At 35.9% G+C, this 24,228-nt stretch overlaps 1 protein-coding gene across 5 annotated transcripts in view; it reads right to left on the reverse strand.

The window, feature by feature from the left end:
- The window catches only part of LRGUK (leucine rich repeats and guanylate kinase domain containing), a 122,005-nt gene that overhangs the window by 71,691 nt on the left and 26,086 nt on the right, over positions 1-24,228 (reverse strand). For all 5 annotated transcript variants that reach the window (XM_074267887.1, XM_074267884.1, XM_074267883.1 and 2 more), the window contains 6 exons: positions 18,805-18,885; positions 17,001-17,087; positions 12,478-12,584; positions 9,898-10,017; positions 3,690-3,786; positions 994-1,107 (listed from right to left, as the gene is read on the reverse strand). In XM_074267887.1, the coding sequence (XP_074123988.1) occupies positions 994-1,107; positions 3,690-3,786; positions 9,898-10,017; positions 12,478-12,584; positions 17,001-17,087; positions 18,805-18,885 (606 nt within the window). The remainder of the gene's footprint in view (positions 1-993; positions 1,108-3,689; positions 3,787-9,897; positions 10,018-12,477; positions 12,585-17,000; positions 17,088-18,804; positions 18,886-24,228) is intronic.

Below are 24,228 nucleotides of genomic sequence, written 5' to 3' on the forward strand. Positions count from 1 at the left end.
ATTGCTGTTATATTTGTACACTGTTAATCCAGGAGGATATACAATCTTTGAGATAATTTTATTTTATACTTTCTTGTAGTATCCATGACTGGCTGATTAGAGGAGTGATGTGTCCTAGGAAGGGGTTTACCTTCATTGCTGGCTTACAAGGCCAGTATTTTAGTTAAATTACTTGGACTCTTCATTTAGGTTTAAGTATATAGTTTTCAAAAAGACCTGCTAGAGATATTAGGATAAGAATAAGTATGAAGTAAAGAATAGAGGCTAGTTGGCCGATAATAATAAATGGCTGTTCTACTGGCTGTCCTCCAATTCAGGTAAGTGTTATGAGGTTGGCAGTGAGGATTCAGAATAGTGTTTGAGAGACAGGTCGGAATATTATGCATCGTTGATTGGCTGTGTGAAGGAAAGGAATGACTAGTAAGATTAGGATGGAGGCTAGTAGGGCTAGAACACCCCCTAGTTTGTTAGGGATAGAACGTAGGATGGCGTATGCAAATAGGAAGTATCATTCTGGTTTGATATGGGGAGGTGTGCTTAGTGGGTTAGCAGGAGAAAAATTATCAGGGTCTCCTAGTGAGTCTGGGGAAAAGAGGGCTAGAGATAGTAGAATTAGGAGTAGGAATATAAGACCTAGGGCGTTTTTGATGGTGTAGTATGGGTGGAAGGGAATTTTGTCTGAATCTTAATTCCTGATCGGTTGTTAGAGCCTGTCTCGTGAAGGAATAGCAGGTGAACAATGACTAGGGCTGTGATGATAAAGGGGAGAATAAAGTGGAATGCAAAGAATCGGGTTAGGGTGGCTTTGTCTACTGAAAAGCCTCTTCAGATTCATTCTGCGAGTGTTGTTCCAATTAGGGGATGGCTGACAGAAGATTAGTAATTACGGTTGTGCCTCAGAATGATATTTGACCTCAAGGCAGGACGCATCTTACGAATGCAGTATTATTGCTTGATTGGATGGAAAAAAAAAAAAGGAAGAAAACTACTTACCTCGATTTCCAAATGAACACAGCTTGCCAGGCCATCTCTTGCAATGCCTTCTATTGTATCCCTACTTAGTCCATAATTGTGCTTGTTATATTGATATGTCAGAATAAATTTTCCCTGAAATTCAAAAAAGAAATCATTTGGGGATGGGAATTTCTTTTATGAAGAATTCCAATATAAACACAATGTACCTCGAATTTCTGGTATTAGACCCCATAAGCAATTCAGAAATTAAGAATTCTGTTATACTAATAACAGTACAACTTTTTAAAAATCCATAGCATTGAATCATAGTAATATTAGATGTAATTTATTCCAAACCACATTTTAAGCATGAATCTACTGTCCAATATTGCCAATACATGCTAATAATGTTAGTAAGCTAAAATATGCTTCTCTACAACTTTATTCACTAGTCCTATTTCTGGTCTTTATTGTTAAACAAAACATGTTTTTTCACAAAAAAGTCCTTTAAATTTTTAGGAATAGAATTGATAGAATCTGAATGAATATCAAAGCACACTATTTTCACTTTCTTAATCTTTTTAGGGTTTTTTCCTTTTGGTCTGTTTTGTCTTTCACAATATAACTAATATGGAAATGAGTTTTACATGACTGCACATATAAAACCTATTTAAAATTCTTAACTTTTCAGAGAGGGAGGAAAAGAGAGGAAGAAAGGGAGGAAATTTGAAACTCATTTTTAAAAAATGAATGTTAAAAATTTATATGTAACTTGACAAAATATTATTTTTGTTTTTTTATTTATTATTATTATTATTATTATTATTATTATTATTATTATTATTATCATTATTATTATTATTTTTGCTGAGGCAATTGGGGTTAAATGACTTGCCCAGGGTCACACAGCTAGGAAATGTTAAGTTTCTGAGACCACATTTGAACTCAAGTCCTCCTGACTTCAGGGCTGGTGTTCTATCCACTATGTCACCTAGCTGCCCCTAAAATACTATTTTTAAAAAAGAAAAAAGAAATCAAAATATTTTCTTCTATAAAAACTCCAAATACTTAATAATAGCATTTACATTTCCCTTGTCTTTCTCTCTTCAGGCAAATATTCTTAGTTCTTTTCAAGTAATTCTCCTCTGGCCCAGTTTTAAGAGTCTTGACTATTTTGGTTACCTTTTTTTTGAATTTGAATGGCTATTCTGATACCCAGAAATAGCTATAATGTTTAGAATGGAGTTAAGACAATAATAAATTATTTAGATAAACATGATTGATCAATAAGCATACATATACACATAAGAGTATGCTTACTAACTCATTGAGATACCTGTCAATTTATATATCAAAGGCGAGGTAACGTAATTTATTATCCATTTTGTTTTTTACAGTGTGAATGATTAAATTAGCCTTTTCTGAATTATTAACTTAACTGAAGAAAATCTGTAGTGTGTTCTGGGGGTCAATGTAATTACTGCAATGTCATCTGTGAATCTCTACAGTTTCATCACAGAGAGAATCCTTCTTCCTTCCAGAATCTGTGGGACATCTCCAAGAGACTGGCAATGCTTCCTCTTCTGCCTCACTTGAACTCAACATTCAGTGGATTACTAGATCCAATCCTCTCAATAATAGCCATTCTTTGAAATTTCAAGATTGTAAGAATATGGCTGTTTCTCATGTTGTGATGCAGGAATACAATTTCATAGAAAAAAATAAGCTATAAAAAACTGTAGTGCAAGGTGGGGAATGATTCCTTCCAGTCTCACCTTCCCAGAGCTACATATGATTCCTTTATTCTTGCTCTAGGGACAACTTCAAAAGTATCTAATTACTTTGGAGGAGTGTGAAAGCAAATAGATCATTTGTAGCAACTTGAGATTTATAATCTATATTTAGATATATTTGTATGATAAATATGTTTGCAATGATCTATATTTGTTTTAAATACCTATTTGGAGCAAATATAGATTGAGTTATAATAATTAGTTGTAAGTATATTGCATGAATAACAAAGTTGTAGGTTACCAAAAATAAAGAGTATAGTCTCTGGAGACTCATTTTGCATATGGATATAAAGTCATGTTCATAAAGATAAGTGCATAGTGTGTAATTACTGATAGTTGGAATGATAGAATTGCCAAAACAGACATGAAATCTCATGTAAGCAAGATTGCACTGAGTCTACCTGAGGCAGTTTTATGAGCAAGGGCTTTCACCTGGTTGGGAATTTGGGTCACATAAGGAATAAAAAAATACTTTAAATGTGTTGTCTAAGGACTTCTCTTCCCCTAGGTACATTCTACAACAGTTGAGCTCTCTTATTAAGATCTGCATCTCTGGAAATAGAAGGATATGAGAGAACACAGATCAAGTAGACTGACTTCTGTCTAATAGCTTCTATAGGCTTGTGAGATTTAGAACGTATTGTTAATACGGAATAGAAAAACCCCCTCTCTGACCATATAACCTAAGTTATAACATAACTTATATATAACATAAGTCTTGTGCATGGATTAATACATAAGCATTAAATTATGTCTGGTAGAATTTATTTACACTGAAGCCATAAAGACCAACTAGTATCAGTTATAACAGCTGCAGAGAAACAATAGCAGTATTTTCTTGATATATTAAGAATAAATTTTCCTAAAACTGAGTATTCAAATAATAATAAATTCATCATTGCAAACAAGATTACTTGACTCTGGAACATCCAAAATTCTTACCAAGCATCGCATTTCATCAAAAACTTCCTGAGAAACAAAATGATAATCAACTCGGTCCCCTTCACCAAAGTAGGGGAGTCTTGTGGTATGACAGGCACTGAAAGATAGAAAACAAATAATTCCATTAAATTAAAATGTGATGAAAAAGAATGATTAAAAGCATTTTTTGGAAAAAAAAATCAAAGTTGCATTTTAAAAATGATTAATTTGATTCTATGGAAGCAGATTACTCTTATTATGCATTAAGGAAATTGTCAGTCCTTGTTATCATCACACCTTATGGGATAATACCATAGAATTATAAAATTACAAGAGCCTGTTTGAAGGCCTTGGAATCTTGGGCAAACTACCTATGTTTCATCTTAGGTAAAACAAAAATAACATTCATTTATCTAAGAAGATTGGGATGTTTCTATTCTGTACATTTCTCAGCCAGTTGACATTTTTTTGGGATCCCAGCCCTCTGAGAGCATAGTAAGCACTTAATATCCTAAAGATTTTGAGCTGAAAAAGTCCTGGGAGGTCATTTAGTTAAACCCTCTCATATTAGATGAGGAAACATCTCATCCAGGAGGAAGCATCTCCCCTTCCTACTTCTCCTCATTTACTGCCCTATGTCTTACATTCATTTTAATGCATTTTAATAACAAATTTCTAGGAAGGGCAGTTTCATTCATTGCTTCCATTTTCTCATTCTTCAAGTGCTCCTCAAATCCCTTCACATTCTGCCTCCCAAGCCTAAAGACTCTATCAAAGTCTTTATCCAATTCTTTCTTGTTTCTTTTCATTTCTCTATACTGTTAATCCCTCTTCCTAACCCCAACTCCTCCTTCTCTTGATAGTCCCTTCTCCTTTGGCATCCTTGACATAGCACTCTCAAGATTTCCTTCTATCACTCTTTCTTCTTGGTCTCCATGGATGATTCCTTATCCTTCTCCTGTACCATAAATGAAACCTGCCACCAGTTATTAACAATAGTAATAATACTTGAATAATGCCTTATGTTTTTCCAACACATTTCAAATACACTCTCCTGTTAAATCCTGATTTCAAACTTCTCAAGTAGACAAGGTACGTATTACTTCTATTTTGTCTATGATGAAGCTTAAAAATAACTTGCCCCACAGCTAGTCCAACCCAACCTTAGAATTCAGGACGCATGACTCACATACTATATTATACAGCTTCTTTCATTGCCCTGTTCTCTGGGGATCCCCAATTAATGCTAACATCATATTATGCAAAAAAGGAAATTTAAAAGGTAAATCTTCTGGGTGGAAAAACAACATCTAAAATACATTCCAAATCCAAATATTTTCCATTATTAACAATGCTGTTCCCTTCCATTAGTGCAGATAATCAAGAGACTATAAAAGTTATTTTTAATATTTAAAATTTATTTTAATATTTAATATTACATTTGGATTATAAACCCAAGACATCAAAGACAGAGGTAGTCGCACTACCTTGGTAAAAGGATCTCAATCAATCCACAAGAATTTACTAATCATTTACTAACCATGCTATATGATAGGCTTTGTACTAAGTGCTAATCCTTTCCTAGGTCAGTAGGGGCATCGGAATCAGTGGAGCAAGAATCGCTTTTTTGACCTACTCTTCTGTGATCTTTCCACACTGGTGGAACAACTGATGGGACAGGAAATTTTATAGACTTTCTTGCAGAGAAAACATAATTTGAATTAGCAGCTTTTTGCACAGTTAAGATTGTGCTTGGGAAATGTTCATTGATTTTATCATGATTTATAGCTTCTACCCAGACAAAGAAAACAATGCTCTCATTAGCACTCTGGTAGCTGACAACACCTACATTTACTGTAATGATACCTTATAAACTCTATTCTTGGTTCATGAAAAAGGGCCCAATCCACAGGTAAATATCTGAAGCTGTTGTCCAATTGTCATTTGTAAAAACATTATAGAGTGGGCTATCCTAGACCACAGAAAGGAAACAAGCATTGACCGAGTGCCCACTGTGTGCCAGGTCCTGTGTGAATGCTTTACAAATACTATAGCTTTTGATCCTCACAACAACTCTGGGAAGTAAATGCTCTGATTAATTTTATGTTATAAATGAGGAAACTGAGGCAGGCAGAGTTTAAATGGCTTGCCCAGGTCATACGCTTATGAGTTTTTGAGGCTAGATTTTAATTCTTCTTTTCTTGACTCCAGGCTCTCAATCCTTTGTTCCACAAGATACCTATGGGTAAAGCTAAATGTAAACACCTCAGAAAACAAATGCGTAATAGAGAAAACGCTGAAATCTTGACAGAACTTCAACTGGTGACACCAAACACTTACATGGACATTTTTATCATTTAAAATTTTCCCTCTAGGAAGAAATACTGTTTTTCCTACGTTCCTTAACAAGTCACAATAAATTGCTATAAAATGGGTCAAGTTATATTTGTTTCATTTGGCAGATAAACAAAGACAAATGTTAAATTCTCACTGCTGTAACAATAGTCTTACCCCAAGGGGAGAGGAACATTCTATGACATTTCAAGGATGCTAACAAACTTAAGGGTGTCCAGCTATGAGAGAAGACATTGGGGATGTACTTTGAAACCTTGGTGAGGTTACAGGAACTAAACTCTGTTTAGGTGATTAATCAAATGATATTTAGTTTCTACAAAGAACTGGCTTCTTCCAAAACAGTTCATTGGTAAGGAAGACAGGTTTTGGTTACCCATCTACATATTTGGAGAGTGATTACTTTAAATAGTTTCACTGATTGCCACCAGAGAGCCTAAAACAAAATATAAGTGTCAGATATTAAGGGATTTTGTACTCCAGGGTAAAAATTCTCCAGTGCAGTGAAAATGGTGGCCCCAGAGAATTGTGCTGTTGCAGAACATCACCAAAGACAAACCAATTAAGACAGCAGGCCATTAAAATTAATGCTGTGTTATAGACAGAGGGAAAAAGTTAAGCATTTTAAAAATGGAAAACGCCATTAGAAGGTTATACAAAATTAAACTGAGCTTTCATTTATACAGAAAAGCAAATATGAATAGCTAGAATTTATATGCCTCTTTAAGATTTATGAAGTGCTCTCATTTCATCCTTCCAACAGTCCTATGAGTGAGGTGCCATTATTGATCCCCATTTCCCAGGCAAAGAAACTGAGGATGAATGAGATTAAGTGGCTTATAACAAGGCCACATAACAAGTAAGTGTCCAAGACAGGGTTTGAACTTAGGTTCTCCTGACTCCAAGGCCACCTATGCCCCTGAGCTTGCTGTGGTTTAGGTGCCCATTTGGATTTTTTTGGCAAAGATACTGGAGTGGTTTGCCATAGCCTTCTCATTTTACAGATGAAGGAACTAAGACAAACAGTTCAGTGACTTGGCCAGGGTCATAGAGCTAGGAGTACCTGGTCTTCCTGATTCTAGGGCTGGCATTCTATTCACTGTGCCACCCAACTGCCCTTGCCACTGAGCTTCCAGGTACTAATGAACAAGTTGCTCATCTGTGATTTTAGTCAGGCAGACGGGTTTAATCACTGATTAAACACTTACTATGTGCCAGGTACTGTGAAAGCACAAGGATAAAAAGAAAAGCAAAAAGAGGGTCCTTGGCCTCAAGGAGCCAACGTTCTAATGAGAGAGACAGAATATAAATTACTGTAATATAAGATATATACAATATGAAATTCAGAGGGAAGACAATGGGGAGCTAAAGGGAAACCAGGAGAAGCTCCTAAACAAGACGAATTTGAGATGGATTTTCCTTTCTTTTTTAAAAATTTGTTTTCTTTTTCTTTCTTAAAGCTTTTTATTTTCAAAATACATGCATAGATAGCTGTCAACATTCACCCTTGCAAAACCTTGTCTTCCAATTTTTTTTCTCTCCCTTCCTCCACCTTCTCCCCTAGACAGCAAGCAAACCAATATATATTAAACTTGTGTAATTGAGTTGGATTTTTCAAGGAAGCCAGGGAGCAAAGGAGACCACAACCGAAAAAGCATGGCATTGGAAATTAGAGTGCCATGCATGAAGAGCAGCAATCAGGATGATGCTGATGGATCTACGCAAAGAAGAGTAGAATGGAAGAAGACAGGAAAGGAAGGAAGGGGCTCTAACTTCTAGATGCTTCCTGGGGAGCTCCTGAAGTGTAGTGATTAGGGTGAGGGAGGGAGGATATGGTCAGATCCGTGCTTTAGCAAAATCACTTTGACAGTTGAGTGGGGATGAATGGGAAAAGGGAAGCTCAGGGCCAGAGCAGGTGTCCATGGTATGCAGGTGGGAAGTGTCTGGCCCAGATCTCAAACCCTATTCTGTCCCTGAGGTCCCTCCTGAACTGCATGCCCTACTGAAAGTGGACGGGGAACTTCTTAAGTCTCCACTGCCTTCAGGAGACTGGACACTGGAAGTGGAGAAGCTGTCCAGCATTCACCAATATGCCTTTAGCTCAGCGCCCTGCACATAGTCCAAGATCACTAACTGTGTGACTGATGGATGAGTGAAAGTGGATGGTACCCTAATAGGCCAGGATGGTCAGCCCAATGACATAAGGGCCAAAAGAAAGGAAGGGTTCATAGATGGTATATGAGTTCACTTCCAGTAACTGCTCTTGTCTAGAAATTTCTCATAATTGGAGTTCAGGACCAAAAGGACCGAATAAGACTTGGAAAGTGGACATCTTTGCCATTTTCTCTCTGGAATTATGCCAGACATTCTTTTAAACTGGTTAAGGAGCTCGATTAGTTTTATTCTCTGAAGTTTTATTCTCACATTGTAATCTAATTTCTGTAGAATATAATAGTTAATTTATTAGTTGCTTCTGGGTATCTGAATTATTCTCCTCCTTAGAATATTTCATAGTATTTGTGTTGGGAGTTTAAGTGAAAAATGTGACTTTAAAGATCTAAATAAAATGGGCCTATTCAAAACACTATTTGCATTGTCTGGACATGATTAGCTTAAGAAAAAAATGGGAAAAAAGTATTAGAAAACCATTTGCATTATGCTTTTCTTTGCTTATCTTTTGTTGAATTCCATTTCTAATTTACTGCCATAGATTGCTAGTCTAAAATCAATCTCTTTCTCATCCATGCAAATAAAGGGAATAATTCAAAGAAACATGAACCACAATCCCAAATTGATGTCTTATTCTCATAGCCTTTTGAAGAGAGCTTGGAGGACATTGAGGATGGCTCTGGCTTCGCATAACTTTTCCAAGCTTTTATTTTGTTCTGTCATCGGGCAAAGTAAGAGCTTCAGAAAATCCCAACACTGATATGAGGGAGAGAAAAAAAAGCTCACTATCCTTTCTTTTTCCTTTGTTGTAAAACACACCACTCAGAGGAAAGACGCAAGTGAAGATCAAGGACAGAAAGAGAGGCTGTTCAGTGTATGCTGAGAGCAGAAGAGACTAATAGAGGGCTGTCACTAGTGCGAGTTTATCCAGCGAAGCAAACCCGAACATCACAACATTGTGATTAATACTGACATACTGTGTTGCGACAAAATGAGACTGCCTTCAAACACCATCATGTTGCATTAAAAGGCAAAGAATATTCAGGCTCTGGAGAATTATTCTGGGCTGGCTCTGAATTAAGTCATGCATCTAAAAGTTACTGCCAAGAAATGCTCCCCAGTGTAAGAAATCTCTGCAAAAGAGCTGATATGCCTTCTACTTAACAGCTGTGCCATGTCACTGAGCCACATGGAGAGGCTGCTTCCGACTATGGGAGGGGGGAATTATAAGGGGGGAGGAAGGAGGGAGGGAGGTTATTACAAAAGAAAATCTTCGGCTTCTCACTACTTTGAGGGAGCTTCTCTCTTTTTTTTCTTTTTTTCTTTCTTCTTCTTTTTTTTTTTTTTTTGGCTGGGGCAATTGGGATTAAGTGACTTGTCCAGGGTCACACAGCTAGAAGAACTTTTTGACAGTTCAACAATGGTCCCCATTTCCTGGTGGAATGGTCCAAGAATTACAAGACCATTTAAGTACGGTGCACCGGATCTGCGTTCAGCTAGTAATGTTAACAATTTATGTATGAGGACCAGTGTCTTCCCTCACTATTGTCCACAATTAATATCTATTGAGGTTCCTATAACAACTACTTCTGGAAATTTCTGCATGTCAGTATTATTAGAATATACTCTGCACAAAGTTATGGTTGCTTTAAAATAAAATCCAGACTTAACATTTGCCAAATCTTCACTTGACAATCAACAAACTTACCCATATCTGAAGAAAGTACTGAACTGCCGGCAGAGTCGGTGAGCAAGTTCTCGTTTCCCCCCAGACTGTGGACCGACTAACACTAACATGGGATAAGGAGCGTCAAGGCTGGGCAAGGTGCTGTAACAACACAAAACCAGACACATTTATGTTCAGTTATAGGATACCTAGCTAGAGTTTCCCAACTGTAAAGATTAAAACAAAGAAGGGGAGAGAAAAAAAAAGTTTTTAAAACACCTCCCATGTGCCAGGCACTTTTTACAAATTCTACAAGATAGAGACTGTTATTATCTCCATTTTACAGGAAAATGAGACAAGCAGAGATGAAGTGACTTGCTTCCATTCACACAATTAGTTAAGTATCTGAGGCCACATTAGAACTCAGGTCTTCCTGACTCCAGATGCAGCGACGGTCTGCTGTGTCACCAGCTGCCTCTGTAATGATTATTTTTTACCTACATAAATTGTATAACTACAGTGAAAGCTAAGTGATTGTCATATATAATATTCAGATCAAAGATGCTCATAAAGTAAAATGTTGTTGTTAAACAAGAGAATGTTGAACTTTAGCTTACTTGGGGACTTTAGTGATGTAGCTAGGAACTGGATCTGTGATCTCAACTTAAGAGAACTCCCAAGTGAGAAAAGCCCCTCCAACAATGCAAGTCAGGACCTCCTCTAAACCTTATAATCACAGAGGGTTTCCTAAGTCCCAAAGAAGCTTCCTGGCTTGTCCCAGGTCATAAAATCAGCAGGTGTCACAGGTAGAACTTGAATTAAGTTGATATGGCTCGAAGCCTATCTCTCTATCCACTGATGGCTCCAAGGTTCTCTCTCTATTCACTGTACCACCTAGCTACCTCTCTCACACTGGCTTCTAAATGGAATCTTGTACCTTTTCTTCCCAGTAATAACCTACCAGGCATTTTATTTGCATTTTGCTGGTATAAAAGTAAAGTTGAATAAATTAAAATTGATTGCTGATTTAGATTTAACATGATAAACTACCAGAAAATTATAGTTTATAAACATTAAATTCATCAATCAAAGAATAAGAAAGAATTAAATTTCATTAATGGATACAATATGTGCCTTCCTAATTGAACACTGGCATACTAAAAAATGTAATTTTAAAAATTGGTTGTTACCTTAAGTACTAAGCCATATGTTCACTTATTTGAAAATATATTAGCTCCAAAGAAAATTAAAAGGTTTACTTGAAAGATACTAGTATATATAAATGGACATGACTTTCAGAAGAAGGAGTGTTTAAAGAGGCAGAAACAAAAGGGGAGCCTAGCTATGGTATGGAGGTATAATAATCAAAAACTAGATGATTTTTCCCCACCATGTACCACTAGTGGCTATTTGGTGATGTTCCTATTTTCTACCCATGCTAAAATTAGAACCCCAAAGCAAAGCAGCTATTTCTGATAGAGAATAACATCAGTCTTTGTCCAGGGGTAGATCAGAAATAATCAGTCACTTGATTGTCCAACTGCTGCAGCAAATTTTGTTTTATACCTATTTTTTAATATGAAGATAGCCAGAAGCACAATGTAATTAGCATCTCTTAGCGGAAAAAACAAACAAACAATGAAACCATAAAATGTTCTTCTGTTAGGTCAAATTTACTTTTCCAGAAATACTCAAAGAAATGATAAAATATTTTGCATAAAGGAATGCAATGATCACATTTTGCAATATTTGACACCTAGATTATCAAACTGTACAAAAATTATGTGATTTGTTAAAAATGAAAATATTTTTCCTCTTACTAGGTTCCCAAGAACACAAAATAATGGAGTAAATTCTATATGAAGATCTGACATTTTTGTTCCAAAAAGTATTTTTTAAAAATTTTCTTTGGATATTGATAGTTCTATTTGTGTATCACAAGTGGTCATCTGCCCCAACAGGCTGTTTAAAAAGAAGTAAAAAAACTATTGCAAATCTCTCTCAAAGCTTAAAGGTGGTAAACCAAAGTAATTATTTTTTAATTCAACCAAGATGGATTTCTAAGCTCATTTTTAAGCTGTCCATAATGAAAATGTTAGCTTTTCCCTTAGGCTGAGTCTAAAACAGATATAAATGTGAATTTTTATTGTGACCAGAGAGCTATCCTAAAGATCTTTATTAGTTTAAAAATTCTTTGATAGATTTATTAGTTTAAAAAATCTTTGATAGAGGTATTTAGATGTTCACTTAGATGTTAATGAACACTTCTCAATGGTATCATAAACTAACTCAATTCTCTCAGTGAAGATAAGGTCCCAAGTTGGAATCCTGCCTGGTGCAATCCACTTTACTGATTCACAGCTATAGCTATCTACAAGCTCTGTTTCCAAAATTAGAAGCTGCTTTACAAATTTGTACTGTTGGTTATAAAGGAGCTCAGGATGATCTTCACTGGAGAAGCAGGACAAGCACAATCCTTTCTAAACAAACTAAGGTGGACCATTTTCTAATGGAGGAAAAATGGCACCACCAAGGAGAACAGCATCAGTCTTGGGCTGCTTTGCTGAGCTTGAGCTCCACTGTGATCGCAAGTGGGGACCTACCTTGGTTAAATGCACCTACCTGTCAAAGATCCTCTGTGGCTGCATCATGCTGTATGCAATGTGGGTCAGATGATCTTGAGCGGCAACTACTTCAGGGGGAGGGTTATACTTATTTACTGCTTCAACCTGTTTCCAGAATTAGGAAAGGAAAGGGAAGGAAAGTAGATGTCACCTATATATTTCTATAAAGAGAGAAGAAAGCTTTTTCCTAATTAAAAGTTCCAATTCCTCGTGGTTAGCTTATTAAAGACAACTCACCCAATTCAACTCCCGAGAATAAATGAATAAACTCCTGAGATAAATGAATAGAAAATAACAAGCAGAAATTGAGTAGTTCTTTATTTACTCATTTACAACTTATCACTGGGGAGAGGAAACAAACAAAGCTTTAATGTTGTAATCATATATGAAAGATTTTGAAAACCCAATCTTTATCATGAAAGGAAGGAACACATTAAATTTATAGATATAACTATCAATGTAGCCTATTTTTCTAATCAAGCTTAGTAAAGAAGAATAATGAAGGATTTTGATAATTTTTCCTTTAAACTTCCTTTTTATTAATCCATGTGCAAAGTATTATTTAAAAATTTAGAATCAGAATCACAGAGTATTAAAAGTTAGGAGGGCCTTTGTGATTTATCTATTACTAGTGGGAAAGGCACAAATTTTAGATTAAATAATGATATACCCTATATTTCAATATGGAGGTAAAATGCACCAAAACTAATAGCTATAATTAATATTTTATTTAAGTATTAGAAAATTTTTAAACATTTTATATGAAATCAAAGAGGGAAATTTATCAATAAGATTGATTAATTCAACTAAATTGTCAACATTAAGCATTTATTAGGTGTGTCAAGTCAGGGAGATTTAAAACAAAGCATCATGGAGGATTGGACTTTGATATTTGTGTAGGGATATCAGGGGTGGAAGAGGGAAGAACAACATTCCAAAAGCATGGAGATCTGCTAATGTCTGCTCAGAGAGGAGAGTATGGTACATTTGGTTTTAAGTAGTACAATTAGTTTAAATGGATGAAGGAAAAGAATATGACATAGGAAATTCTAAATAACATTGGAAAAGTAAGGTACCGTCAATGTGAGGACTGTACTTTGCTCAGAGGAGTCACTGAATACTTTTGAGCAAAGGAATTATATGATACATATGAGAAAAGTTATTCTGGTAATGGGATAAAGGATGGATTAGAGGGGAATTCACTAGAGGCTGGAAGAGCAATTGGGATCTGTTCCAAGAGTCTAGGCAGATATTAAAGAAAAACTGTATTAAGGAGATAATGAAAACAAGAAGGGGGTAAGATGCATAAGATATTGCAAAACTGGGACTTAAAAAACTTGATCATTGATCTCACAGGAGAGGCAAGGCAAAAGAAAGAATGAAAAATAGCCCTGTGGTTTTATGACAAGCTAACTTTGGGTCATGCTGAATGTGAGGTTCCATTAGAACCCACAGAAAAAGAGCCTTATAGAGCACATGGAGATGAGGTCTAGATAAAAGACCTAGGTCAAGAAATATAGATTGCAATAGAGGTCACAGGGAATGGATGAGAATGGCAATGAAGGGCAAAAAGAAGGCTAAGGCTGGACCTTTTTATAAAGATCATTTACAGAAAGAGAAAGAGAATCAAAAGTTTCTCAAAGTAAAGCAGAATATAAGAGTGTGATCAACAGTGATGAAACTGCAGAAAGATCAAAGGAGATGAGACCTTTATAAAATGCCAATGAATTTGACAATCAGAGGGCCACTGACTTTTACACTCGAAAAGTTTTGGTAAAGTGGTGGAGGTGAATGCCATGTTAGAAGAGAAGAACAGAAAGTGAGAATGGAAACATGGAGTATAGGCATTTTTTCCCTAAGATTATCAGTAGAGAGATAGGATGGTAAATGGAAAGGTCAAGGAAAGGCTTCTTTAGGATTGGGACAAACTGCATGTTTGTGAACAAGTGGGAAAGAGAAGATTGAAGAATATCAAGAAAGAGAAGCATTTGTAGAAAAAGTCTCTGAAACCAGAGCAAAGTATTGGAAAAGGAGGAGAGAATATGATTAGGGGAATAGTTGAAGATATTGGCCCAATTAGGGAATAAATATATCACTTTTGTGACCAAAAGGAAGGCAAAGTAAAGGGAGTTATTAAGGAGTTATGAGGAATGGAGGAGAGGAGATAATAGAATCAAGGGAACTTACATAAAACAGTCTCAGTATTTTCTGAAATAAGAAACTAGATGATCTCCCATAATTTGGGATGGAGTGGGTATAAAAGGAATTAAAGAAAAATATTGGGTGATAGCTATGAAGAATGAAATAGATCATTGATAAGAGTATAGTAGAAGGACTGGAGCGCAGCAAGAATCCCACTGAGATTATGTGACAAAAATTATCAGTGAAATATTAGGTAAAATCAGCTTGAATTTGTGCTCAGTAGCAGCTGAAGCAGAAATAAAGGAATAGAACTCTAGGGACTTAACAAGAGCAATGTTTCACAGAAAAAGAATTCTAGGAAGCTGAGGATTAAAGGGATTCTAGGATCACTAGATTCTGATCATTACTCCTAAAATCCTTGGATTTCTTCACTTTCAGTCATTTTTAGTAGTGAAGAATTACAGTGATAGATTACTGGATTAAGGCAACATGATTTAATTGCTTAATTTAATTTTTTTTTGTATTTTAAATGTTCTATCAATGTCATAATTGCCAGGCTTCCAGGTTTGTTTCATGCACCACCTTCTACTGGAATACTTTCCTTATCTTCCTAGTTGTGAGTGCTTTCTCTCCAAACTATCATGGATAAACTTATCCATTCATATGCTATATCTTTTGAAAAGAATACAATCTTCTTGAAGGCAAGGGATGTTTTGCATTTTGTCTCTATATCCCTGGAACCTAGCATAGCATCTTGCATATATTAGGAAATTTTAAAATCCTTGTGGGATTGGCCTGGATGGAACCACCAAGGTTGAGTCCATAACTTTTAGTCTTGGTCGCTGAGAAGATGGTAGTACCATCCATTAGGAATATGAGAGTGTGGACAGCTTTAGAGAGAAAGATGAGTTCAATTTTGAATATGTTGGACTGGAAGCTTAGGAAGGATATTTAGATGGTGATGTTCAACAGGCAGTTAAAAACATGGCACTGGCGCTTTGGGGAGAAAGATAGCTTTGGGAGCCAGAAATAGAGAGGAAAAAACTTGAAGATATGGAAGTGAGTTCTCTGAGGGAAGAGATAAAAGAGGAGCCAAGATTAGGACTTAGAGGGAATCTCCACACTTAGAGGGCAAGAGGAGAAAGAGGAACCTGAAAAGACCAAAAAATGGTCACAAACAAGTAGAGAAACCAAAAAAAAAAAAAAAAAAAAAAAGATAACAACAAAAAAAAAAGGCAAAAAGGGACAAATCCTGGGATTTGTAGTTGGCCTTGTACTGTTTGACATTTTTATCAGAGACTTGGGTAAAAACATCAATGGTATATATGTTAAATCTATAAATGACATCAAACCAGGAGGAAATGGTAACACAGGGGATGACAGAATCCAAAATGATCTTGATAGGTGAGATCATTAGGGTGACTTTAATAAGATTAAGTTCAATTAGAATAAATGTAAATTCTTGTACCTGGGTACAAAAAAAATCAACTTCACAAATATAAAATGAGAGAGATATTACTATACAACAGCTATTCTGGGGAAAAAAATCTGGTGGTTGCAGTGGCCTATAAGCTTCCTATGGATAGCAATGCAACGCAATGTGGCGGTCCCCAAAAATGCAATCTTTGGGTTGCATTAAGAAGGCTAGTCTCAAGGAATAAGGCAATAATACTTCAGAATTCTATTAGAACTTGTCCAGAGTCTGAGCATCAGAGTTTAAGAAAGAAAATAGAAAAGCAAATGTAGCATCTAGAGAAAGAGAATCATGATATGAAGGGCCTAGACTCCATGCTCTATATGGACTCTATATGTCCATATGAGGATTATTGGAGAAACTGAGCATGGTCAATCTTGAAAAGAGAAGACTAGGGGAGGATATGACAGGAGGGAATAAGGGGTAGATATTAGACTTGCTCCAGAGGGCAGAATCATGAACAATCAGAGGAAGCTGTAAAGCCAATTTTTGTTTGATTTCAGGAAAATTTTCCTATGATTTAGAGCTGTCTGAGAATGGAATGGGCTGCACTGAAAGGCAACTGGGAGGAGGAAGGCAGGCACCTTGGTGGCCCAGTGGTTAGAGCACCAACCCTGGACTCAGGAGGACCTGAGTTGAAATGTGGCCTCAGATGCTTGACACTTCTTAGCTGTGTGACCCTGGGCAAGTCACTTAACCCCAATTGCCTTGCAAAAAAAGAAAAATAAAAGGCAAAGGGTTCTTCCTCCTTGAAGACTCTAAGTAGAAGCTGAATGCCTCCTTGTTGGGCATGTTATTGTCGGGATTTTTTTCATGCATGAATTGACATTATATGGCTCCCAAGATCCCTCCTGATTCTCAAGTTCTATAATTCTATGAATTATATCAGACCTTAAGGACAATACCTTTTCTTCCACTTTAACTTTCCTCCGATCTAATTCTGTTAGTCGAGGTAACGTGAAAAGGACAAAGAGCCAATAGTTAGATTTATCCTGTCAAGAAAATGAGGGAGAATTCTCAGTTATTTTCTCATATAAACAAACCCCAAAATCCTCTGCTGATTTTGCTGACCTTTAACCTTTCCTCCATTTCACCAAAGTCATTCAATCATATTATCTCTCTCCATTGTCTTCTAACTCAGTGGTTCTCCAGTTGTGGTCTAGAAAATCCTGGGAGTATCAAACCCTTTCAGGGGGTCTACATATTCAAAACTATTTTTATTTGTAACATGGGAAATATCTATAAATATAACCCACATCAACAAAAATTCTTTGGACAGGTCCTCAATGATTTTAATAGCATAAAAATATTGAGAACAAAAGTTTGAGAACTACTATTCTAAGACAGTCAATCAAATATCTTCTGTGGTCTCTTTCAGCCACATACTACTGACATACACAAGTTTATGAAGGTACATATTTCTCTGTACAAGGGACCATCATGAGAAAAACCCAATTTCTTGGGCAAGTCAATATTTGAATGAGTATGTAAAAAGCCCACCTCAGAATAGTAATGTGGGGATGCAAACTTAATTAAAAGAACGTAACTGTGTGTGTGTTTGTGCAAATGGCTGTCAGAGGGAATGTGTGACAGGAATGTATACAAGCTCTTAGTGAGACTTAAACCTCAAACCTTATTAATATCTATCCGATAGTAGTTGACACTATTCTCATATAAGAGTAATTTTGTTTAGGGAAAAAATTTGGCATTGTCTATTTCCCCTTCCCCCCCCCCTTTTTTTAAAGATAATGGTAGATAAAACATTGACATTTTATAAAACATTGGTGAAGAATAAATGAATATGTATAGCTAGGTAGGAGAGACAGAAGATGAGGGACTAAATAGATTTACAGAAGTGAAAAGATGAGCAAGTGGGTAAACATAGTAACTGAAAAAAGGATAAGGGAAGGGAGGGTAAGGGATACCTTACTTTAATTTACTTATGTACTAATTTACTTTGTACTAATTTCCCAGCAAATAAAATGCTCTTTCCCAGAAAATAAGCACAGAGGCCTATTATTGTAGATTTTTTTCCCCTTATTATTACAATATGTTCTTTCTAAATCATTGAATTCTTGGCCAATCCAAAGAATCATTAATCTACAATCAGTAGCTTCTCTAGAAAATCTTTACACTCAGGGTGAGAGACAAACAATCCCCAAAACATCAAGTTCGATATTCAGTACTGGACTCTGCTTTCAGTGGACCTTACATGACCTTAAGATTTTAGGCAGCAAAGATTTGGGGAAGGGCTGAAATTATTTATACTATGTGAAAAAGAGAGGGGCAGTGAGGTGGGATAACAAATAAAATGTCAGGCCTGGAGTTATTTATTAGCTGTGTGATACTGGGCAAGTCACTTAACTGTATTTAACTCAGTTTTCTCATCTGTAAAATGAGCTAGAGAAAGAAATGGCAAACTACTCCAGTGTTCTTGCCAAGAAAACCCCAGATGAGGTCACAAAGAGTTGGACATGACTAAAAAACAATTAAACTGACAAGAAAAAGGTGATCATTAGAGAAAATAATTCTGGTTTTAATAACAAGCATTTTGAAAGTTGTCACTCAAACTTCCTAAATATTCCTAAAATGGGGTGATAAAGATGGATACATTTATATTTCTCTATATTCTTCATGAAAAGTTCTGCTTAGAGATAATTGATTCAATCAAAATTCATTTAATTTCCTTCTAGTATCTTTGCATCTTACCTGAAGAGGGTTTTTTAAAAGATTGAGCACCCGGAGAAGTGGCAGATTTTCAATGTGTTTTATTTCACTCAACTCTGCAATCTGTTTAATCATAGAAATACAATATTAGTCCAAAAGTAAATAATAGAAACAAAAAAAAATGAAGGTGTCATTAAGGTCTTTACAATTCAGCATGCTACAAATATTACTCTGTTGTTTATTTGGAATGTATAGGGCTAGAAAAAATACATACATTAGCTTCTATAAAATGGAAACTCTCATCCAGAAACAGACTTTTTTTTTTAACTCCTTTGGGCAATGAATAGCCAAATATGGGTTCTGATATTCTATACCTTATTTGTATTTATTTTGAGTTAGAAATCAAAGTGAGCAGATTAGGAAACATTCCAAACAAAAAACTTATGGGTCTTCTTAAACCGCTCCAATCTATTAGAAATATTTATGTTGGTTGCAATTTACTCACACACAACTTTATCAGATAAATATAAATAGGTTTGTGAGAGAGCATTTTAAAAATCAAAGGTGACATAATTTTGATAATGTGCACAGACTCCAAGCCAAATCTTTTATAATCTCTTTTAAACTCTCAGGAGACAACAGAAATATTGTTCCTAGAAAATATTTCTCATTCAAAAGTTCACAAGTAGTGAAGAAAGGCTACTTAGCCAACAGGTGTCATCAATTCTCCATCCATATTGTTTCAGCAGTTGAATGCAAAGAGATTTCTATTTCTATTGCCTGTAGTTACTATTGCTATGATTTTTCTTTTACATATGGTTAGTGATGCTTCCCCAAAGCCCATAACTGCCTTTTCTTTTTTCTTATTTTTCCCACCAGCACTTTTCCAAATGTGACAAGCACTTTCCAACAGTGTAGGCAAAGGAAAACTGCATCATGAAGGTGCGTAGGCAAAAAAATCTCTGCTACCCAGCAGCAAAATAACCAAAATCCAAATTTTTAAACCCCTAAATAGGAAGAACATTCGCATCATGTTATGTTTTGTTATGTATCTCACATAGGTGAAAGAAGTATCATTTGAATTTCTAGTAGGTCAGTCCATAAGCAGGGTGAAAATTCTCTTCTTTTTTTAATACTGTAGCATTCTGCAGGATAAGAACATGGCACTCATAATGTTCAGGCTTCCTGAGCCTGAACACAGAAAAATGTACTGTTGTTTCTCATTTCTGGACACATGTCACACAAGTCAATTTAAGTAGAGAGCTTTTGATTGTAGTATTAAAAAAAAAAAAGAGCCATGTACCCTGAGGAGCTTGTTAGTGAAGGCTGAAGTGAATGGAAATTACTGCTCTATTACTGGGGTATCTAGAATTCTTAATAAAAATTCTAAGAAGCTCAGCAGTTTCTGGTCAGCACACAAAGATAAGAGAAGGGAAATGTCAACTTCTGGGGAAAGCTGTAGATCATTAGAATTGACTTCATATAGAGATGTAAAGGATGTGTCAACCAATAAACCAGTTAGTTGGTTAGATTATAGAATGTATATTTCTACTCAATTGATTATTGTCAAGGTCATTCATATCACAACTCATGGATATAAATCTGGAAGGGCTTTTAAACTTTATCTTAGCTTTGTTTTACAGATCAGGAAATTGGGAACCAAATGGATGACTAGCAAGGTCCAAATTCTACTTCTCTGATTCCAAATATGGGCTCTCACCAACCCCTCTCATACTACTTTGTGTGAAAAGGAAAGACCTGAACTTTGGTCCAGTTTTTTCCACTAATTATCTATGTGATCTCAGGAAATCACTTCACTTTTAGCTTTAGTTTATCCCTTTTTGAAAAAAAAGATCATTTATACAAACTCTAAGATTGCTTATTATTTTAAAATTCTATGAAATTAGGATTCCATTTACTGGACTTTAGAATCTTACTATAAACTATGATTACTGTGAATTAATCAGCCTACATGACTTTATAAATGTTCCTTTGTCTTGTTTAAAAATACTGTGATTCTTATTAACAGAGACAGTTTTGGTCAAAAGTCAAGCTGGTGCTTTACTAAGAAGCTGGAGTATTTTTCAAATAGAAAAAAGAAAACATTTAGAATTAATATTTAGAGAGTGGTTGGCAAGGAAACTATCACTTGGAAAAAATAATCCATGTGCTCTTTTCCATTGCAGAGGCTATTAGGACTGGGTGGCAATGTCCTGTTAGGCACAGAGACTCAAAGGAAATGAGATCTTATGTCTCATTGGGTCCATCCTAGTGAACAAAGATAATAGATAAATACAAAGTACATGATTAATTTTCCAAGAAAGCCTATGGGCTTTCTAAGATCTAAGTGGAAAAGTATGGTTCATTGATTAACTGGAAATAATACTTTTGCAAGAGTTGAGCCTTAAGGTCACAGTAGAAATCAGTGGGTCTGACAACACTTGGGGCAAAAGGAGCAAAAAAGGAGGGACTATGCAGGTGTAATATTGGGGGAAATACATTTTAAACCTCCCACAAGGAGGGATTTCTATACTTAAAAGGAGGCTTATAAACTAATTATTAGTTATTTATACATACATAAAAGGAAAAAAGGTCACATGCCATTTGGGGGCCAAGACAAGGAAGGCAGGTCCCTATAGAGATTTGGGGAAAGGGTCTAGGAACTTTGGCATTTCCTCAGGTGTCCATAAAGTTGAGTTCTTCCAGAAGAACAGAGATAATGAAGAGGAAAAGAGAGAGATTACAATTTTGGAAAGGCAAAATAAGACCATTCCTTCTCCTTACATGACAGGTCAACTAACTAGTTATGACAGAAAATCAAATGCTGAAGGAAAGCTGCCAATTAGTCTATCAACAAGTATTTAGAAAGCACCATGTAGGCACTATCAAAGACATTTGATATTCATCTGAAGTCCCAAGAGTTTTCCCCAAACTGCTTATGCATGAGGAAGATTCTTACCATAAAATAAAAATATTAAGGCTAAGTTAGACTGGAGGGAAAGAATTAGGGGAGAAAATGACTAAAACTGTCAAAATTAGTGATATGCATGAATATGAACTGTGAAGAGGCAGACAAGAACTAGGACCCGACTTCCATAAAAAATATGGGTTCAGCAGATATCCTAGGCAGGCCAGGGATCGGATCCAAAGAAGTTAACATGTTACAGCAAAGTAGGGTAACATGGCAAGACATCAGAGTTAGGGAGTGTCATTTAATCCTAAACCAAGAACAGAGGTCATTGGTTACCCGCCTTGCTTTATGTTTTATGCTGGGTGCAGGCAGGTTTACACTTAAAAGTGTTAACTGTACCCCCTTGGACAGCAGATGCCTAGAGATAGAGGGAATTCTGGCCCTCACTGGGATTTAGACGGAAATTTGAGTACTAATTCATAATATCATTTCTCCTTCTAGTTGGGTTGTTCTCACCTTTCTTTGAGGCCCTGATGTTTTAAGAGAGCTGACTTGCAGACTTTTGTGAAAGAATCAATCTTTGCCACAGAAATCCTACATCATTCTTTCATAAAGTATACCACCCATTTTATCAGAATATAATAAAATGACAGCTAGCATTTATATATTTCTTAAGAACTTTAAATAAATTCTTTAATTAGTATTCTATAACAATAAGATAATTATTGCAAAAAGCAATATTATCTCATCTACTCCTCAACAGCCTTGGATCCTAGGTACTATAGTTATGTCCATTTGACAGATAAGGAAACTGAAGCAGACAAGGTTATATCACTTGCCAAGGTCAAACAACTAATAGGTATCTGAGGCAGAATTTGAACTCAGAACTTCCTGATTCTAAGTCTAGAGCTAGTACCTAGTACCTAGTGACCTAGAAAATAAATTTTCTATATGCTGTCTTGAAGAATTCTTCCTATCCCCAATCAGTCACTATATAAAGAAAAATGATGTTTTGAATAAAAGAAGGATTATGGAAGAAGGATTTAAGGAGGTCAGCATAGAATCCCAGATAAAACCTTGATAAATCTTGCAACATCAAAAAAGCCTTTATTGTGCTTTAGAGCACAAGCCTCTAGGGCAACAACAGGATATGGCTGAAAGAACCCTGGATTTGGAGTCAAAGGAGTTTACCTCAAATCCTAGTTCTTGCTCTTAATAACTTAGAAAATTTCTAACAAATTTGTAATGTGCTGTTGTCTCCAGAAACTGCTGATTGCTCTCTGGGAGGAGATTTGCTGTGTCAACTGCCGCCAACTCTAACCTCATGTAGAGACTCTTTCTGTCCCTCCAGAGAGCCACTCCAACTCTGACCTAGAGCAGAGACTCTTCTCTATCTCTCAAGTGCCGCCCTCTTTTATCCTCCCAGAGAATGACAGTGGGATAATGCAAGGGCTTCTGGGAAAAATTACTTCTACCAATGAACTTGCTCCTCCTAAGCACGTAAGCTCCTCCCCAGAAGTTCACAGAAGTAAAACTCCCAGTAAAGGCTAGAACTAGAGAATTGTTAAGTACCGACTTAGCACTTAGTAAGAACTTATCATCTTATTATCTCATTAGCACTTAGTAAGAACCTAACATCTCCCCCTTTCTTTTGATTTAGAACATAGGGTAGTCATGACCTTGAAACATAAATCCATCAATATGGGAGGCATTACACATAACTACATAAGATTACATAAACACATAGTAGCATAGTGTAACATAGTAACATAGTACATACTAGAAGTATGTAACAAATAACATGATCAAATAATCATAAATTGAGAATTTATAAATGTCCATAAGTCCATTGTCCATTAGTCTCATCTTGTGTTAGGAAATCCAATGATTCCTGTTGGTTTTAAAGTTCTTTAACAGTCTTCTTATTAGCCAGCAGTTTACAAACATCCCATAAAATCCGCAAAAGGTTCATTGGAACCTTGCTCTATTTTAGTGAAAGCCTCTCCCCAATCTTTCTGTCCAGGAGGACACCCCAAGCTTTTATTGCAGCATTAGCAATTTGCTCATATATTGTCATGGTATAATTAATCTGTTCTGAATTCTCTCCAAACTGACCTTCACCAGCTAATTGATCAAAAGTGAATTGTGTGTTAACTCCTGTTTCTAAATTGCATTTGACTTGAATTTTACATAATTCATGAAACTCTGCAAGCCACAACAAGTTTTGTCCAGGTTCTAGACATGTCATTGCTATGGATTTCCAATCATCTGGGGTTAGGACTTCATAAGATAAACCATCTAGTAACATTTTAACATAAGCTGATGTAGCCCCATAAAGGGTTCAACCTTTTTTCAAATCTTTAATTTTATTCAAATCTAAAGGTGCATATCTTCTCCTTTTTTGACCTACAGAATCAATCTCTTCAATCACAGTATATGCATGTATAAAATCACTCATATCCTGTCCTTCTCTCTTAGCTTTAACCGATGCTTTTTCTAATCTTGTCATATAGAGGTTGCAGTTGATTAGTAGTTAAGGCTAACTCTAGACGCAT

The sequence above is a fragment of the Sminthopsis crassicaudata genome, chromosome 5 (genome assembly GCF_048593235.1).
Source record: "Sminthopsis crassicaudata isolate SCR6 chromosome 5, ASM4859323v1, whole genome shotgun sequence".
NCBI lineage: Eukaryota > Metazoa > Chordata > Mammalia > Dasyuromorphia > Dasyuridae > Sminthopsis > Sminthopsis crassicaudata.